This window comes from Merops nubicus, unplaced genomic scaffold (genome assembly GCF_000691845.1).
Source record: "Merops nubicus isolate BGI_N331 unplaced genomic scaffold, ASM69184v1 scaffold16273, whole genome shotgun sequence".
Classification (NCBI taxonomy): domain Eukaryota; kingdom Metazoa; phylum Chordata; class Aves; order Coraciiformes; family Meropidae; genus Merops; species Merops nubicus.
Window position 1 is genome coordinate 1 of NW_008599725.1, and position 14,765 is coordinate 14,765.

The 14,765-nt window shown below is 36.0% G+C and overlaps 1 protein-coding gene across 1 annotated transcript in view; it reads left to right on the plus strand.

The window, feature by feature from the left end:
* Positions 1 to 233: 233 nt before the first annotated feature.
* Positions 234 to 14,765, plus strand: part of AP4E1 (adaptor-related protein complex 4, epsilon 1 subunit) — an 18,948-nt gene continuing 4,416 nt past the window's right edge. Inside the window, 16 exon segments of the mRNA XM_008937495.1 lie at positions 234 to 299; positions 793 to 916; positions 2,803 to 2,876; positions 4,271 to 4,392; positions 5,228 to 5,387; positions 5,907 to 6,073; positions 6,764 to 6,837; positions 8,917 to 9,039; positions 9,129 to 9,238; positions 9,538 to 9,677; positions 10,384 to 10,496; positions 10,665 to 10,783; positions 11,484 to 11,786; positions 12,510 to 12,624; positions 13,395 to 13,530; positions 14,683 to 14,764. Coding sequence (XP_008935743.1) covers positions 799 to 916; positions 2,803 to 2,876; positions 4,271 to 4,392; positions 5,228 to 5,387; positions 5,907 to 6,073; positions 6,764 to 6,837; positions 8,917 to 9,039; positions 9,129 to 9,238; positions 9,538 to 9,677; positions 10,384 to 10,496; positions 10,665 to 10,783; positions 11,484 to 11,786; positions 12,510 to 12,624; positions 13,395 to 13,530; positions 14,683 to 14,764 — 1,956 coding nt within the window. The 5' untranslated portion in view covers positions 234 to 299; positions 793 to 798.

Below are 14,765 nucleotides of genomic sequence, written 5' to 3' on the forward strand. Positions count from 1 at the left end.
CGGCCGCCTTAGGCGGCGTCGCGGGCACCGCTTGGGGAAGCGCGGCCGGGAAGCCTTCCTCTCGGTGCTTGAAACGGGCAGTCCGGTGCGAGTGCCGTGCAAGAGATGTGCGCTGGTTTGAGGAGACCCTGGAATGCCGTTAAATTAACGTGTCTTCTTTGGCTTTTGTTTCATGTTCTGCTTCCAGAGTTTATGCGAGATTAAAATAAGAAGTTTAATTTTTCTAGGAAGAAGAAAAATTAATCCAGCAGGAGCTAACCAGTTTGAAAGCAACAGTTTCAGCCCCCAGCACAACACTTGTAAGTTGCTACCTCTTGGTGGTTACTGGCTGTGCGAACAGCAGACCACAGTTGAAGAACTGTGTTCTCACTCTTTTTGCCAGGTGGAGCATGCAGTTTGTCTGCATTGTAGATATTTAATCATCAGCGTCATAGTGTACCAATAGCTGTGGTTTTGCAGAATGGTTAAACTAATGAGGACACTGTGAGTACGTTTGGCCTGACAATAACAGTTGATAATAACAATGTGATAGAACAGTATGGTGCCCAGAATTTGTCCTTCTGTAGTTTCTGACCTAATGCAGACGAAAAAGTTAAGTGATGAACTGCTACGGTCAATGTTCTTCACAGGCTGGCATTGTTCTTAAAAAGAATCCGCGCTCTGTAAGAAGCTGTGCCCCATTGCATACACTGTTGCTTATGTCTGAGTTGCAGGAGTTGATCTGTGCTGGTTTGAGTTGGTTAATGTGCCTCTCAGTCCTATGTCCCACAGTGATATTTTTTTTTATTTCAGAGACTGATGAAAGAATGTATGGTAAGACTCATCTACTGTGAAATGCTGGGCTATGAGTCTTCCTTTGGATATATCCATGCAATCAAGCTTGCACAGCAAGGAAATCTTTTGGAGAAAAGAGTTGGTATGTGCATGGAGCTCTAGCCTTAATAATATTTTCAAACTGTATTTTTAAAGTTTCTTAGGATTTATAATTCATGTAGAAATAAAACTGACTTAAAATATTCTACTTTCTTGGTCTTCTGTCATAGTCTCTTAATTCTCTTTGAAAATAACTAAGTTCCTAGTTTGTGAGCTGCTGTGTATCTGCTTGTAAAACAGAAGGCAGGTTAGTTGTTCTTTCATTGTTTTGAATTTTGACACCAATAAACAAGTAGTTTGTGAGAAGTCTTGTTAAAAAACACATCAAGCTAAAGATCTGGCTTCCTTTTAAAGTGCTGTCATACAAGATGAGACAAAGATGTTCATGTCAGACAAATGTTTTCTGTTTGGATGCTTGCAGGATCTTTTTTAGTTTAGAAACCATTGCTGGAAATGAGGCAGATGGGGAGATTCTTACAGGATAGGTGCAGAAGCTCCTGAGGAAATATGAAAGGCTAGTTCAGACTTCTTTGAAATTTCATGCCATTGTGATTTCCTTGCCTGCCACTGTGGCTATTAACTTTTTTACAGTAGATTGGGACTAAAGTAGCTGTCAGCCTCTCTCCTTATCTGGAGAATTTCCTTGCAGTTGCTGATTCAACTGCCTAGTGAAGACATTTCTTCTTGTTTGCAGAGCAAATGGTTTAACTCCAAGCAATACTATGTCTGCATACACAGAAGGAAGGCAGTGTCTTGCAGGATATGCTTGTTTGATATCCTTTGTTTGAATTTCATCTGGATCAACTACTCAAGTACTGGAGTTTCTGAGAGAATGCATTACAAGTGATGATTTAAAGTTGCTTTACCCCGAGTAATGAAAGCCAGTGTGTGGGTTCCCTGGTAGGGATTAAGAAATTCTGTCTTCATCAAACCTGGGAGGGTAGGTGGTAAGCTGTTCTGAAGGGAACATTGTGACCTCTGTCAGTGTCAAGAACCAATGTGTCTTGTTTTTAATTGGTTTGAGACCTTTCCATACTAGGGCTCTTCTAGAGAAGGCTGTAGTGAAGCAGCGTTTTTTAATTTTCAAATTTTTTTAATGTGGGTGGCTTAATGTTCTCTGGACACAAAGCGACCTTTGATCTGGTAAAAGGACGTTATAAAGGACGTGGGGGTTTGTTGTTGTTGTTGTTCTGAGGTTATATGTGGTATGTGAGGATGATCTTGTCTGTTCCTGGTGTCATATACCATGCCCTGAATGAACCAAGACCTTTTTTAAGATTTTTCTCTGTAATACAAATACTGTCCTGAGTTGTGGCACATTCTCCCAACCCCCTCACTGTCAGTCTCTGTTTAAAAGGAAGAGGGATCTTGAAGAAAAAGGTTTCTGGCAGGTTTCTTTTCTGGGATTCTGGAACTGTTTCCTCCCTTGTTAAGGAGTTTTTGGCATAGGGTGGTGAATTTGCTCTTCTGTATTCCAAGTTGAGTATAAAATTTATTTGAAATGGAACATTTTTTTTTTTAAAGAGAAACAGATGTGAGGAAGTGCATTTTGTGTTGTGTAACCTAGAAATAATACACTCTTCTCCACGCAGAGAAGGTGCCAGTTTTCCAGGAATTGTTTTTTCATGGTGCTTTTGGCAGATCTATAGCTTTGTAATGTTTCTTGTTTCTAACAGCCTATGAATTATTACCTGTTTGCTTTTTTTTTTGAGCTTTACTGAAACTTAAATATAACTGTTTTGCATGGAAATTAAAAATAAAGCCTTGGTATTTAAAGCATGAGCAACTATTGTCCTACAGTGGGAGTTTTGGATGGGTTTTTGTAAATTGTTTAACTCCTCTTGTGTTACAGTCTTAAGTTTTCCGACTTATTGCTTGAAAAGTTGCTTTTTGCTTGAAAGTAGTAACAGAGGCTGCTTTCTTTTATAGGTTACTTGGCAGTTTCTTTATTTCTACATGAAAACCATGAACTTCTCCTTCTACTTGTGAACACAGTTGTGAAGGTACAGTGTTTTTGGAGGTCTGGAGGTAAACTAAATTTGGAGCAATTCTTCCCATTTTGTGTCACAAGACATCTAAGCTATGTACTCCTTAGTTCTATCTTGCTCTTGTAAAGTTATTGTTTCTTTGGTTAGCAATGAAAGTTAGAAATGGCTTTCCCTGGCTTTTTATTTTAATCTTGTCTTTCCTGCTGCTGAAGCTGTATTTTAAATTTTTTTTCAAGGGAGGTGATATACCATAAAATTTCTGGTATAAAATGTGGTAATTATATACATTCTTATCTCCAAGAGGAGTCATGCATGCATATTTCAATGTAAACTTTTGCTTTTAGCCTACAGCAAGTATCTGTTGGCTTCTTTGAATTCTTTTGACAGAAAATGGAAATATGCTTTGGAGTGACACTGAAAATCTATTACCAAATAGTATTTCATAGGTGTCATCTTCTGTATCAGTGCCTCTTACATGAAGCAATTGTGACTTACTCTAACTCTTCCTGTGTAATAATTACTTTTATATTAGAGTAGGCCAAAGTCACATAAATTATAGACTGAACATGATGCTAATTTTGTTGTTTTAGTTGAAAACTGTTTTGTAATCTTAAAAATCTAATTTGAAAATAGCAAGCATATATATAGAAGTGAAAATGAGAGTCCGTAAAGAACTAAACCAAAATGAGGACGAGCACCTATCAGGGATAAAATGGCCAGAGCAAATAATGATGTCAGTTGGAAATCTTACTGTTTCATTTGTTTTGGAAAAAAGATTAGTCTTGTATTTCATCCATGCTTTTTTGGTTTAAGATTACAGTGGGCTATATCTTCTATTTTTACCTGTGCTTGAGACAGACTGTGAATTTTTGTTCTTTCTTTTGTGGAACATTAGGTGTAATTGGCATTTGCTTCTTAGGAGTACACAATGTCTTATTTTAGTGTGCAAATATGTAATTAGTATTATTGAAGTTGATTGTGGTTTTTTTTTTTTAATTCTTTGAGCTAGATGAAAGGCACTAGAGAGGATACTGGAGTTGTGTGAGAAGTGACTGATCCCACTGATCCAGCTGGGAACTCAGCGTAGTTTTGCAATCGTCAAACTATTTCAGTAAACTAACATTGATTGTAGTGTTAGCCTCGCATCTATTTACAATATAAATGTAGTTGTCTAACATGAATATGAAGAGCTGCTTGTTTCTTCTTCCAGTATAAGAGAAGAAAAGAACCCCCATTAGCTCAGTGAGAGCTGACACTTCTCAAACACGAGCAGACAACAAGGTGGCTGGCAGCAGGGTGCTTGCTGGGGGTGGTCTAGATCCAGCCTGCTTGTGGAAGATTCGGAAGATGTCTGTGCAGACTTAAAGTCCAAATAAAAAATTGCTCTCTTATTTCAATGATTGTAACAGGACTTACAGAGCACTAATCTAGTAGAGGTGTGCATGGCATTAACTGTTGTCAGCCAGATCTTTCCACGGGAGATGATTCCGGCTGTTCTTCCCCTAATAGAAGACAAGCTCCAGCATTCTAAGTACGTATTCATTTACAGAATTTCAAGTGGCCTTTTACCATTGAATGACTTAATTTTGTAGGTATGTTTAGTAAACTGGTGTTTTTTTTCTGAGATGGTCTTTCTAATCATTACCTTCAGAAATTGTTCCACTCCTAGTTTTTCTCTTGGATTCTTGTCTCATTTGTTTGCAGTCTTGACTGAGTATTGGGTGGATATTAAATTTTTTTTAAACCAGTTTTGATAGGTAAATGTAATTGAATGTATCTGCTGGAGTCCTTTTAACAAATATGTGGATGAAGCAGTGTTTGTAGAGGAAGTGGAAAAGGAGCTAAGGACGCTTGAAATACTTCACTGACTTTATTTTTTAATAAAGCTAATTATAGTAACTTTGTCAATAAAAACATATCTGCAGATATCAGTAGCCTTGCATTGTCTGATTCTCAATTATAATATCCCATACAAAGAGGATATATTGTAAGTTGTGTGCTGTTACAAATGAGACTGCAGAATGAACTCGGCAACTTCTAGACAGTTATTTTTCAGAGCTGAATCTGTGACCACAACAGATTAGCAGTGGCCAACTTAATTTTTTCTTTGGTGACCATTCTTTTGAATCCTCAGTCTGACATGATGCTGTACTATGCCTTTAGGTTTCCTTTGCCACTTGGGTGGTGTTTGTAAAGTTGTTTGTTATCAAATATGTAAAATATGGGTTCTCATCTCTCTTCAAATCATGATGATTTTCCCTATGTTATTTCTACATCAATGTAAAACTGAGTGCAAGCTGAATACTTAAAATACACAAGCAGCAGCTTTATTTTTTTTTTTTTGTGTAAATCTCGTTTCTCTTCAGGGAAATTATCCGAAGAAAAGCTGTGCAAGCTTTATATAAATTCTATCTCATTGCTCCTAACCAAGTTCAGCATATTCATGATAAGTTCCGGAAGGCCTTATGTGACAGGGATGCTGGAGTCATGGCTGCTTCTTTGCATATTTATCTTCAAATGATTAAGGTAAACAAAGAATTAGAAGCACAACTGAACTTAGGAGATAGTTTTATAAATATATATAATTTTAAATACATAGTGTATTGTACAGAAGTTTTGTAGAAAAAGCATTATCATTAGAAAAATTGATTTGTGATTGCAGATATCTGCATTATCTTTGTGCTGGCTCTCCATTTGGCTTGACAGATGCACTTCTTGCATGATCTAAATGCTCAGCATCATTGTCTTCCTTAGCCTTCCTGGGCCTGACTTCTGCAGTATTTTAAAGGATTTACTGAAATCTGCCTGTGAATATTTTTTTTTTTTTTTTACCATTGCCTTCAAGTTACATTCACCCCCTTTGTAAATGTGTGAGAAAACAGACTAGTTTTAAGGTGTTTACAGGTGTTGAGGGATGAGCAGAAAGTTTTGTTCCTATGAATCAAACATTAGTGGAGGTATTTTTATCTGACTCAAGTTGTAGATTAATTTTACTTTTTAGGTGGTGTACCAAGGCTTTTGAATTGTTTCTTTTTCATTATGTAGGAGAACTCATCTGGTTACAAGGAGTTGACTGGGAGTTTTGTGACCATCCTAAAGCAGGTAGTGGGAGGAAAGCTTCCTGTTGACTTCAACTATCACAGCGTGCCAGCACCATGGTTACAAATTCAGCTTTTAAGAATATTGGGGCTGTTAGGAAAAGATGATCCAAGGTAACCAGATCTTTCTCTATAATTAATATTTTGAAGGTACAAAGAATATATTCATGACCTGTAACTCATAGATAACTTTCTGTTTTATGGCTTTTTTTTTTGTGGGGGTGTTTCTGTGTTGTTTTTGTGGTTTTTTTTTTTCTTATTTTCTTTTTTTCCTCTTATAAGCATATTTCAGTGTTGAACTTCTTTTAATATTTGTTATTAACCAGTGCAGTGAGCAGATAATTTCTAAACTACAAAATCAGTTCCTTAGCTTCTGGATTGGCTAAACAATGGATTATTGTGAGATATGCTTGAAATACATTTTTGTGGGGACCTCTGTTTCCAGGTTACCGAAGAACTGTATGACAATCCAGAGAAAAGGTATTTTAAAAAGTGGCGTCACTTTATGAGGACCTAGTTGTCTGTGATCTTTTTCCTGTTGATTTTTTTTTTTTTTTTTCATAAAAGCAGTGAGGGAAATACTTTTATTCTTATGATACTGTAAATGTTTATTTTGAAAGCTGCAAACATCTTCTTACATGCTATTTCTAAACATGTCATAGAGCTATTCCCTGTTAAAGCAAATGTGGACATGAATAATTTGTGTTATAGATTTCAGTACTAGTGTTTGAACTATTTGGCAAAATAAGACTACATGCTTGTTAGTGCTGCAAATAATTTAAAATAGTTTTTATTGTTAAACAGGGCAAGTGAATTGATGTATGATGTTCTAGATGAATCTTTGAGAAGAGCAGAGATAAATCATAATATTACATATGGTGAGTGTTATTTTATGTAATTATCAGTATTGGAAAAGATTGAAAGCACGAGTAGTTGATCATGCTAAAATACTCATGCAATACTTTGAAAAAAATAATTATTTTTAATAAACAACAACTGTATTCTTAAATGTCCAACTAGTAAATTATAAAACAAATGATACAATGCTGTACAGCACAGTTTTTTATCACTGAAGTAAAACATTTTTATTTTCTGGGAATTCATCTCAGTCCAAAAGCCTCTATCCTATGTTTCCATTTTCAGCTTCTTCATACAGAAAGTCATCTTCTTCGTGAAAACTCTTGCTGAACATTGCTTAAGTTGAAATAAATGATAAAAGAAAAATCCTAGTAATCCAGCTCTGTTTGTTGGAAATACTTGGATTTTCTTTTCACTGCCCTGAGAAAGGCAATAAAAAGTGTGCAAGAGTAACAGCATCAGTTCTTTGCAGCTGTGTCAGGCTTTTCCTTTATGCACAGTTACTGAAAACTACACCTCCAAAGTTCAGTGACAGTGGTGCCTCTGAAAAGGTGTTTTTGGCACACATCTGAATTTAAAACTTCTAGAACATCTTAGAACGCTATGTTAATTTCATCTTCTCAGTAGAGAAAGCTGTATTTGTGGCTAGAACAAAGCAAAAGGAATAATTACCCTGTTATTTCTTTTTCTAATAATAAGTTGAGCAATTGTGTGTAATTTTTCTTTGCCTTCCCCTCCCCAGGTCTTAATACCTCCCCACACACTCAGATCTGATGATCTAGAACCCTACCGTAAGAGCTGTTTCATTATAAAAAAACCTACCCCCTCCCAGTATTTATTGTAAAAGTAAAGCCCCTTAGATGTTGCTAAAGTACCTGTGCTAATTAAAAGGAAAGAAAACTGAGACTTTTTAAAAAGAACACTGAGGTGGGGGCTGGGGAAAGGAAAATGGCCCAAAGCTCTAGATGTCTAATGCCTACAAATACTTTACTGTTTTGTAAAGTATTGTGTAAGCTTCACTTCCACTACAAAGGAGAACTCTGGGAAAGTAGTTTCTTTTAGTAAATAATAAATGAGGAAGTATCTGTCAGAGGTTTAGTATATTCAATTTATTGCTTCTGTTCTTTTAGAACATGAACATACCAGATAGTGGGCGATGTGTTGCGTTGCAATACAATTTGCACTTACAGTTGGTAGGAGTTAAATTTGTTTTAAGCACTTAATAAGCTGCCTACTTTGGTCCCTTATGATTTGAACAAGGAGATACACTCCAGGTATGTAGTTCTTGCTCAGATGTGATGAGCTTTTTATGAAACTTTAGTTGATGATCCCAGACAAAATAAAATCGTAATTCTCAGCGATTACTCTCTCTTACACAAAGTCCTTGGTTATTGTGTGTTTCTTGCTTCTTGTAGGCAATTGAGTTGTTAATATGCTAGTCTTTCTCAGATTTAGTTTTGTAATGCTTAAGAAGAGTAGAGAGGGGTCTACCAGACAGTTCATTCGGAGACCGAATTACAAGAATGCCTGAAAATTACACCATGATTTTAAATGCCACTTGACTTGGTGAGAGTATCTTGGTCTGAATCTTTGTGAATTGCTGCCACAGAGGATTCATTATTTCTCTGTGTTTTTCAGTTTACTTCTGGCTTTTTCTCAAACCACCATATAAAGCAAGGTTTTTTTAGTAAGAATATTATTGTGATGATTTTGGCTGTTGTTAGTAGCTAAGAAATCATTAATAAGAAATAATTTTCAATAAGAAAAATATTTTGTTTCAAATCCTTTGAGGTTGTCCATTGGTGTCCAGTTCCTTGAGCAACTGTAGGAGACTTCAAGGTTGGAAAAATTTTAAGGATAGAAAGTTGTATGCACGATGGCAAAGGATAATAATTTTAAAAAATGTATATGCTGAGGGAGGTAGTAATTCATCCTGGTTTTATTTATGTCATTAGGTACTCTGCAGTTAGATTCAGTGGGACTGGGACAGCACTGCAGTTCCTTGATACAGTCAATGAGCTTGTTTGCTTGTTAAGAATTTTTGTGTTATAAAAATCTTGAATAGACATTAATTATGTCTTTTTTTTTCCCTCTTGCAGCTATCTTATTTGAATGTGTCCAGACAATTTATACGATTTATCCCAAATCTGAATTACTTGAAAAGGCTGCCAAGTGCATTGGAAAATTTGTTTTGTCACCCAAAATTAACTTGAAATACTTAGGTAAGGATACCCGATTTTATTTAGATGTCTTTTATTTGGTCATAGTGGTATACATTCTGTTATATTACTTCCAATCACTTCTCTTCTAGGTTTAAAGGCCTTGACCTATGTTATCCAGCAGGATCCTAGTCTGGCACTTCAGCACCAGATGACAATAATTGAATGTCTAGACCATCCAGATCCCATTATTAAAAGGGAGGTCAGTGAAGTTTTAAATGTCTGTTTTTAAAATGTCAGTGAAGTTTTAAAAAGTTAATTTTTATGATGGGTGATAAATTTTCTAAAATGAGTAGTGTAAAAGGCATAGTATATCTCAGTTATTGAGAGAGAGGAGTTACAAACAATAGTAATGTGACAAGCTGTGTAGATAAGCAGTGTATTTTGCTCAAGACTTGCAAGACAGTTGCTCAATTTGTCGTCATACTAAAGTACTGCTCACTTCCTGCCTTTTTTGAGTCATCAGAGCTAGTTAAATATATTTTTTGCTTTCTCTTTCAGACTTTAGAGCTTCTCTACAGAATTACAAATGGACAGAATGTAATTGTCATAGTTCAGAAGATGCTTGACTACTTAAAAGAAAGCAAAGAAGAATATGCTATCATCAACTTAGCTGGCAAAATAGCAGAACTAGCTGAGAAATATCCTTTTATTTTTCTGAAACTTTGTGGAGTCAAAGTTCAGGCAACTGTAGCATTTGTACTTTTCCAAGTATCTTTCATGGTCATTCAAAGTAGGAGGTGTTACAGCTGTGCTTTCCACTCTTTCGGATGCAGGAAAAAAAAAAAAGGCAAAAGAGGATGCCTACGAAAATGACCAGTGTTTCTTGTATTTCACTGAGAGAAAGTAATGACACTCAAAATACTTCATTTTGACTTTGGGCTTTAGCATTAAAATCTTGTGGCTTTAAATTAAAGCTTTGAAGTCTTTCACCACTGCATGGAGTGATCTTCCTATCAGGGAATTCTGCGTTGGTGTATGGATTTTAAGAATAGCACACTTGAATAGAAATAAAGAAAATATTCTTTAACTGTGAACTATGCCAAAAAAGAGGAAGTGGCAATCAGATATTTGGCATATGGTGACCATTCTTGTTAGACTTCTCATTGCTTGATTTCTGTATGTATTCTTGTCTGATAATATGAATCCTAAGTGTTTACTGGAAGCACTTTATAAAAGATACAGGAATATTTCCTCTTTGGTTAGATTGAGCTGATATTTGATCATCAGGCCCTCAACTTATTGGGGAGAGAAAGCTTATTTGTGGAAAATTTGTTTGCTTAGAAAACGCTCTGAAAAATTAAAAAAAGTTATGCCTTAGCATTTCATTCCTTAACATCTGGACACGTATGCCCCTAACAATGAGTGGTTCATCCAGACAATGAATGCTGTGTTTTCTGTTGGAGGGGATGTTGTGCACCCTGATATCCCAAGCAACTTTCTGAGGCTGTTGGCTGAAGGTGAGTAATTCCTGAATGCTCTGAAGAACTAGATATGTTCCTTAATCATCAGGTTGTTTTGGTGTTTTTTTTTTGTTTTTTTTTTTTTTCCCTTAAAATACACTTTGAAATATTTGATGTGAGGTGTTATTTGTGTTTCAGACAAACCATGAATTGCTTTCTGTCTAGGTTTTGACGATGGAAAAGAGAATGATCAGCTGAGGAGGTATGCAGTGCAGTCTTATTTAGTGATACTCGAAGAGGCAGATACACTCTATCCACAGAAGTTCCTTCAAGTTATGAGTTGGGTAAGGTAGACACATGGCCAAAATTGAATACACGGATATGAGGAAACTGTCAAAGGTGGTGATGTTTATAACAAAAATTTTTTTAACTTTTATTTTTCGTCATTAATCTGTTTTTACTTGAAGTCAAGATAATATGCTGAAATCTATTTTAGTGACCTCTTTTGGTGCCCGAGTACTACTTAGCTTGTCATAGCCTGTGGAGAAGCTGACTTGCTCCCTTTAAGGCAGGTGACTATTGGAATGGCTGAGCAGCCACATGAATCTGACTTCCTACTGAGAGTCTTTCTGTCTTCATCAGACTTAGGCCTGATGTGGTTGTGAAGTGCATTTTTAGCCTTGAAGATGACTGGGCAAGTGCTGTGCTAGTATTGTCTGGTACCTGGGTAGGCTTCAGCTTCCACCCAAGGGAAGAGGTTGCAGTATGAGCAAATAATCCTTTGTAAGGGCTTAATTGCTATGTTTAGCTTGCTTTGTGACGCAGCTATTTGGTTTTTAAGAAGTTAAAGTTGGAGTCTGTGGAGGAGAACACAAAGATTATTTCAAGCCTTTGACATTTAAACACAAAATGGTAAAGACATAATTAAGAATATGTTTAAATATGTTAAATGAAGTGGATTTTACTGCATTATTTAATAGTACATTCCAAAACTGAAAGCACTGCTGTGACTAAATGCATATTTTGTCTATCCTTTGTGAATAGGTGTTGGGGGAATATTCCAGCCTTGTTACAGATGTTGATCCAGAAGTCATTTTGACAAAACTACACAGCCTGCTGAAGAAGTCGTTTGTTTCTTCTGAAACTAAAGTGTGGATAATGGCTGCAGTCACCAAGATAGCATCACATACCTCCTGTTCAAAAACAGTTGACAAGCTGATCCAAGAATTCAGCAGCTCTCTAGACACCTGCATGAGACAGTATGCCTTTGAACTGAAGCATCTCTGTGAAGACAAAGCACTGATGAAAAACTTGCTTCCATTTGATGCTAGTTGCAGTGACATGGTGGTAAGACAGCTGCAGTGTGTGTTCTTCATGCACCTCTTGGTAGTTCGGGGAATTGGATATTTTGTTAAAAAGGTGTTTCCAAAATCAGTGATATTTGACAGTTCTGACTGGTGCCAGTCTTTAGTCTGCTTAAAGTGAGTTTTCATACACATACTTTTCCAGGCATATGTGGTGTTTGGTAACGTTCTACACTGAAAGATGAAGAACTGTGGCGTCTAGTTAGTCAGCTGGAGTTGCTTTTAAGAAAACTGATTTCATATGCTGATTTAGATCTTTGTTGACTTTTTTTAAAAAAAATTTAAGGCAAGTTATGGCTGCTTTAGTGATATGGTGCTGTGTTTTAATTCAGAGGGTTTGCCTTCTGATCTTGACACTGAGAAGTCCATAATAAATTATAGGAAATAGTATCAGTATTGCTGAGCGTTTTGAATTTGGTCTTTTCATATAGTGGCAGAATAGGTCATGTTGGGAAAGCTCCACTCTGCTTGCCTTTTTTTTTTTTTGTGTCAGAGGCATTAATTTAAGTTACAAGTATCTAGCTCAAAGTCTTTTTCAGCATAGTTCCCTAATAATTTCTGTTAATACAGAAGCTTTACTGGTATATATGGGAGAAGTGAGACAGAACATCCACATCTGATGATAAGATGCAATATTATTCTTAACACCAGGCTCACATATAGAAAATATTTTCATTGTTTTCTCACTTTTCTTAATTCTGTTTAGGTAGATGCTTCCTTATCTTTTCTGGATGGGTTTGTGGCTGAGGGACTTGCTTGTGGTGCAGCACCATATAAGCCTCATCACCAGAGACAAGAAGAGAAACTTTCTCAGGAAAAAGGTGACTGTTGCTTTACTGCATTCATTAAATAGCTCGTAAGGGGCTCACTTTGTATTAACAATCAGTCTAAGTATACAGTTAATATTATTTCTTAAAGTAATGTTAATCTTAATACCTTGTGCATTGACTTGGGTAAGTCCAACTTAGATCTCAGTTGGACATCTGTCTAGCTAGTGTATGTAACTGTTCATTTACTATACGTTGCTGTTCTACAGGTGAAAATGCTTTACTATACCCACTGCTGGTCTATGAGATTTGAAATTTACAGGGGTTATTAAAGTGAAAGCAAAGCATTCCTAACTCCTATACTGGGCACTTAGTCTTGACTATGGGATTATTAGCAATAATAACCATTGTGATTTTATTTTATGACAAACAGTACCTAGCGTAGGTACAGATAAGACAGTGGTATGGGCTTTTATTTAAAAAAACCTATATTTACCTATAATACACTTTGTATTTTCCTCTTTTTTACCATAGAAATACTTGTTTACTTTATTATAGCTAGTCACAGAAGGATTTTTCTTTTTTTAAGACACCTCCATATGGTTCCCTTTTTTGAGGTTGGAAAGCTTCTCTAAAACTCTCAGCTTTACTTCTGAAGAATTGGAAAAATGTGTCTTGTACACTGCATTATCTATAATGAAATTATTATCCTGAATAGGAAGCCTGAAAAGTGCAGCTATACAGCACATCTATTTTCAAAAAAAAGATTTCTTTCTTACTTTTTTGTGCCTCATAGTAATTTTAAGGTTCTGTCTGTCTTGCAGCTCTGAATTTCGAACCTTATGGATTGTCATTTGCTTCAAGTGTGTCTTCATCTGGTGTCACTGGCAGACAGTCCCCCACGGGTTTATCTTTTGGTTCTGATACGTCTGGTAATAGTGCTGAGACAGGGCATAAAGAGTGAGTTGATTTGTGTTTAAAATGAAGTACATTTAAGATTCTCTTGTCAGCATCGTGAGTCTTTGCTTCTGCATTAAGTGGAACTAGAAAGAATACAGTTGAACTTGGAAACTTCTGTCATTTCAGAAGAAATTCTGATGCCATCTTCTTTGAAACAACTAGAAAATCGGCTAGTGCAATTAACTTGGTTTTCTACTTTCTTCACAAACTACAAATTAGTGATAGGTAACACAGTAAAACTGTCAAAGGATTACCTGATGATTACATGATTAAGTTGGGTTTTGTTTTGTTTTTTTCCCCTCTGGCTTCTTTGTTTTTCTTACAGGCTACACTTTTTATAGGTGTCTGATAACGTCCCTTTTAAAGAAACTTTTTTACGTAAAAGTGAGGATAAAATTCACAGTGTAAGATACTCGTTAAGTTTTAGAACATTACAAATAAATTCCATATCTATAGTTTCATAACAGTTGTTTCATTTATACTCTGGTATGCAGGAAACCTTGGAAGTTTTTTTCAGATTCTTTAACCACTTTGTGGAAGAATATTTGAGGCTTTTAGATGTAGGACTTGCAGCATTTAGCCTGTCTCTATTGAATTAACTTCTGCTAGAGTTCAGGGTGTCTCTGAACATGAATGCTTTTCCTAAGAAATAAAAATGCTTTCTAGGTCTCTAATTTTCAGTATCTTATATTAACTTAAGTTATTCTTTAAGGAATCAACAATAGAACTATTTAAATATACTTGGAGATTCCCAGAATCATTCTCCTGGGGAAAAAGATAGTTACCATGTTGCTTGTATTCACTTCTAGAAAATATTCAAATGCATTAGAAAAGTAGCCTGAAACTGTGGATGGAGTTGGCAAGCACTGTCTACTACTGGCTGCAGGCATCTAATGCTGACTTAATATACTATATATACTAGTTCTATACTTAGGACTGTATAGCCTAGTCCAAGTTTGCATTTCTTGGGGTGTTTTATAGTAATGAATGACATGACTAATGTAGAGCTTCATGCAGATGCAAAAGCATTCTTTTGTATTCCACTACTCAACAAAAAACAAAGTACCAAAGTTGTGAATGGTTGGAGTGTTGGCGTGTTTTCATGAACATGTTCATACAGTTGATCCTGCTTTGGTTTTTTTGCCTTTTCAGGACAAATACTCTAAAACTTGAGGGAGTACGCAAGCTCTGGGGAAAAGAAGGGTATCTTCCAAAGCAAGAAAACAAAGTAGGGA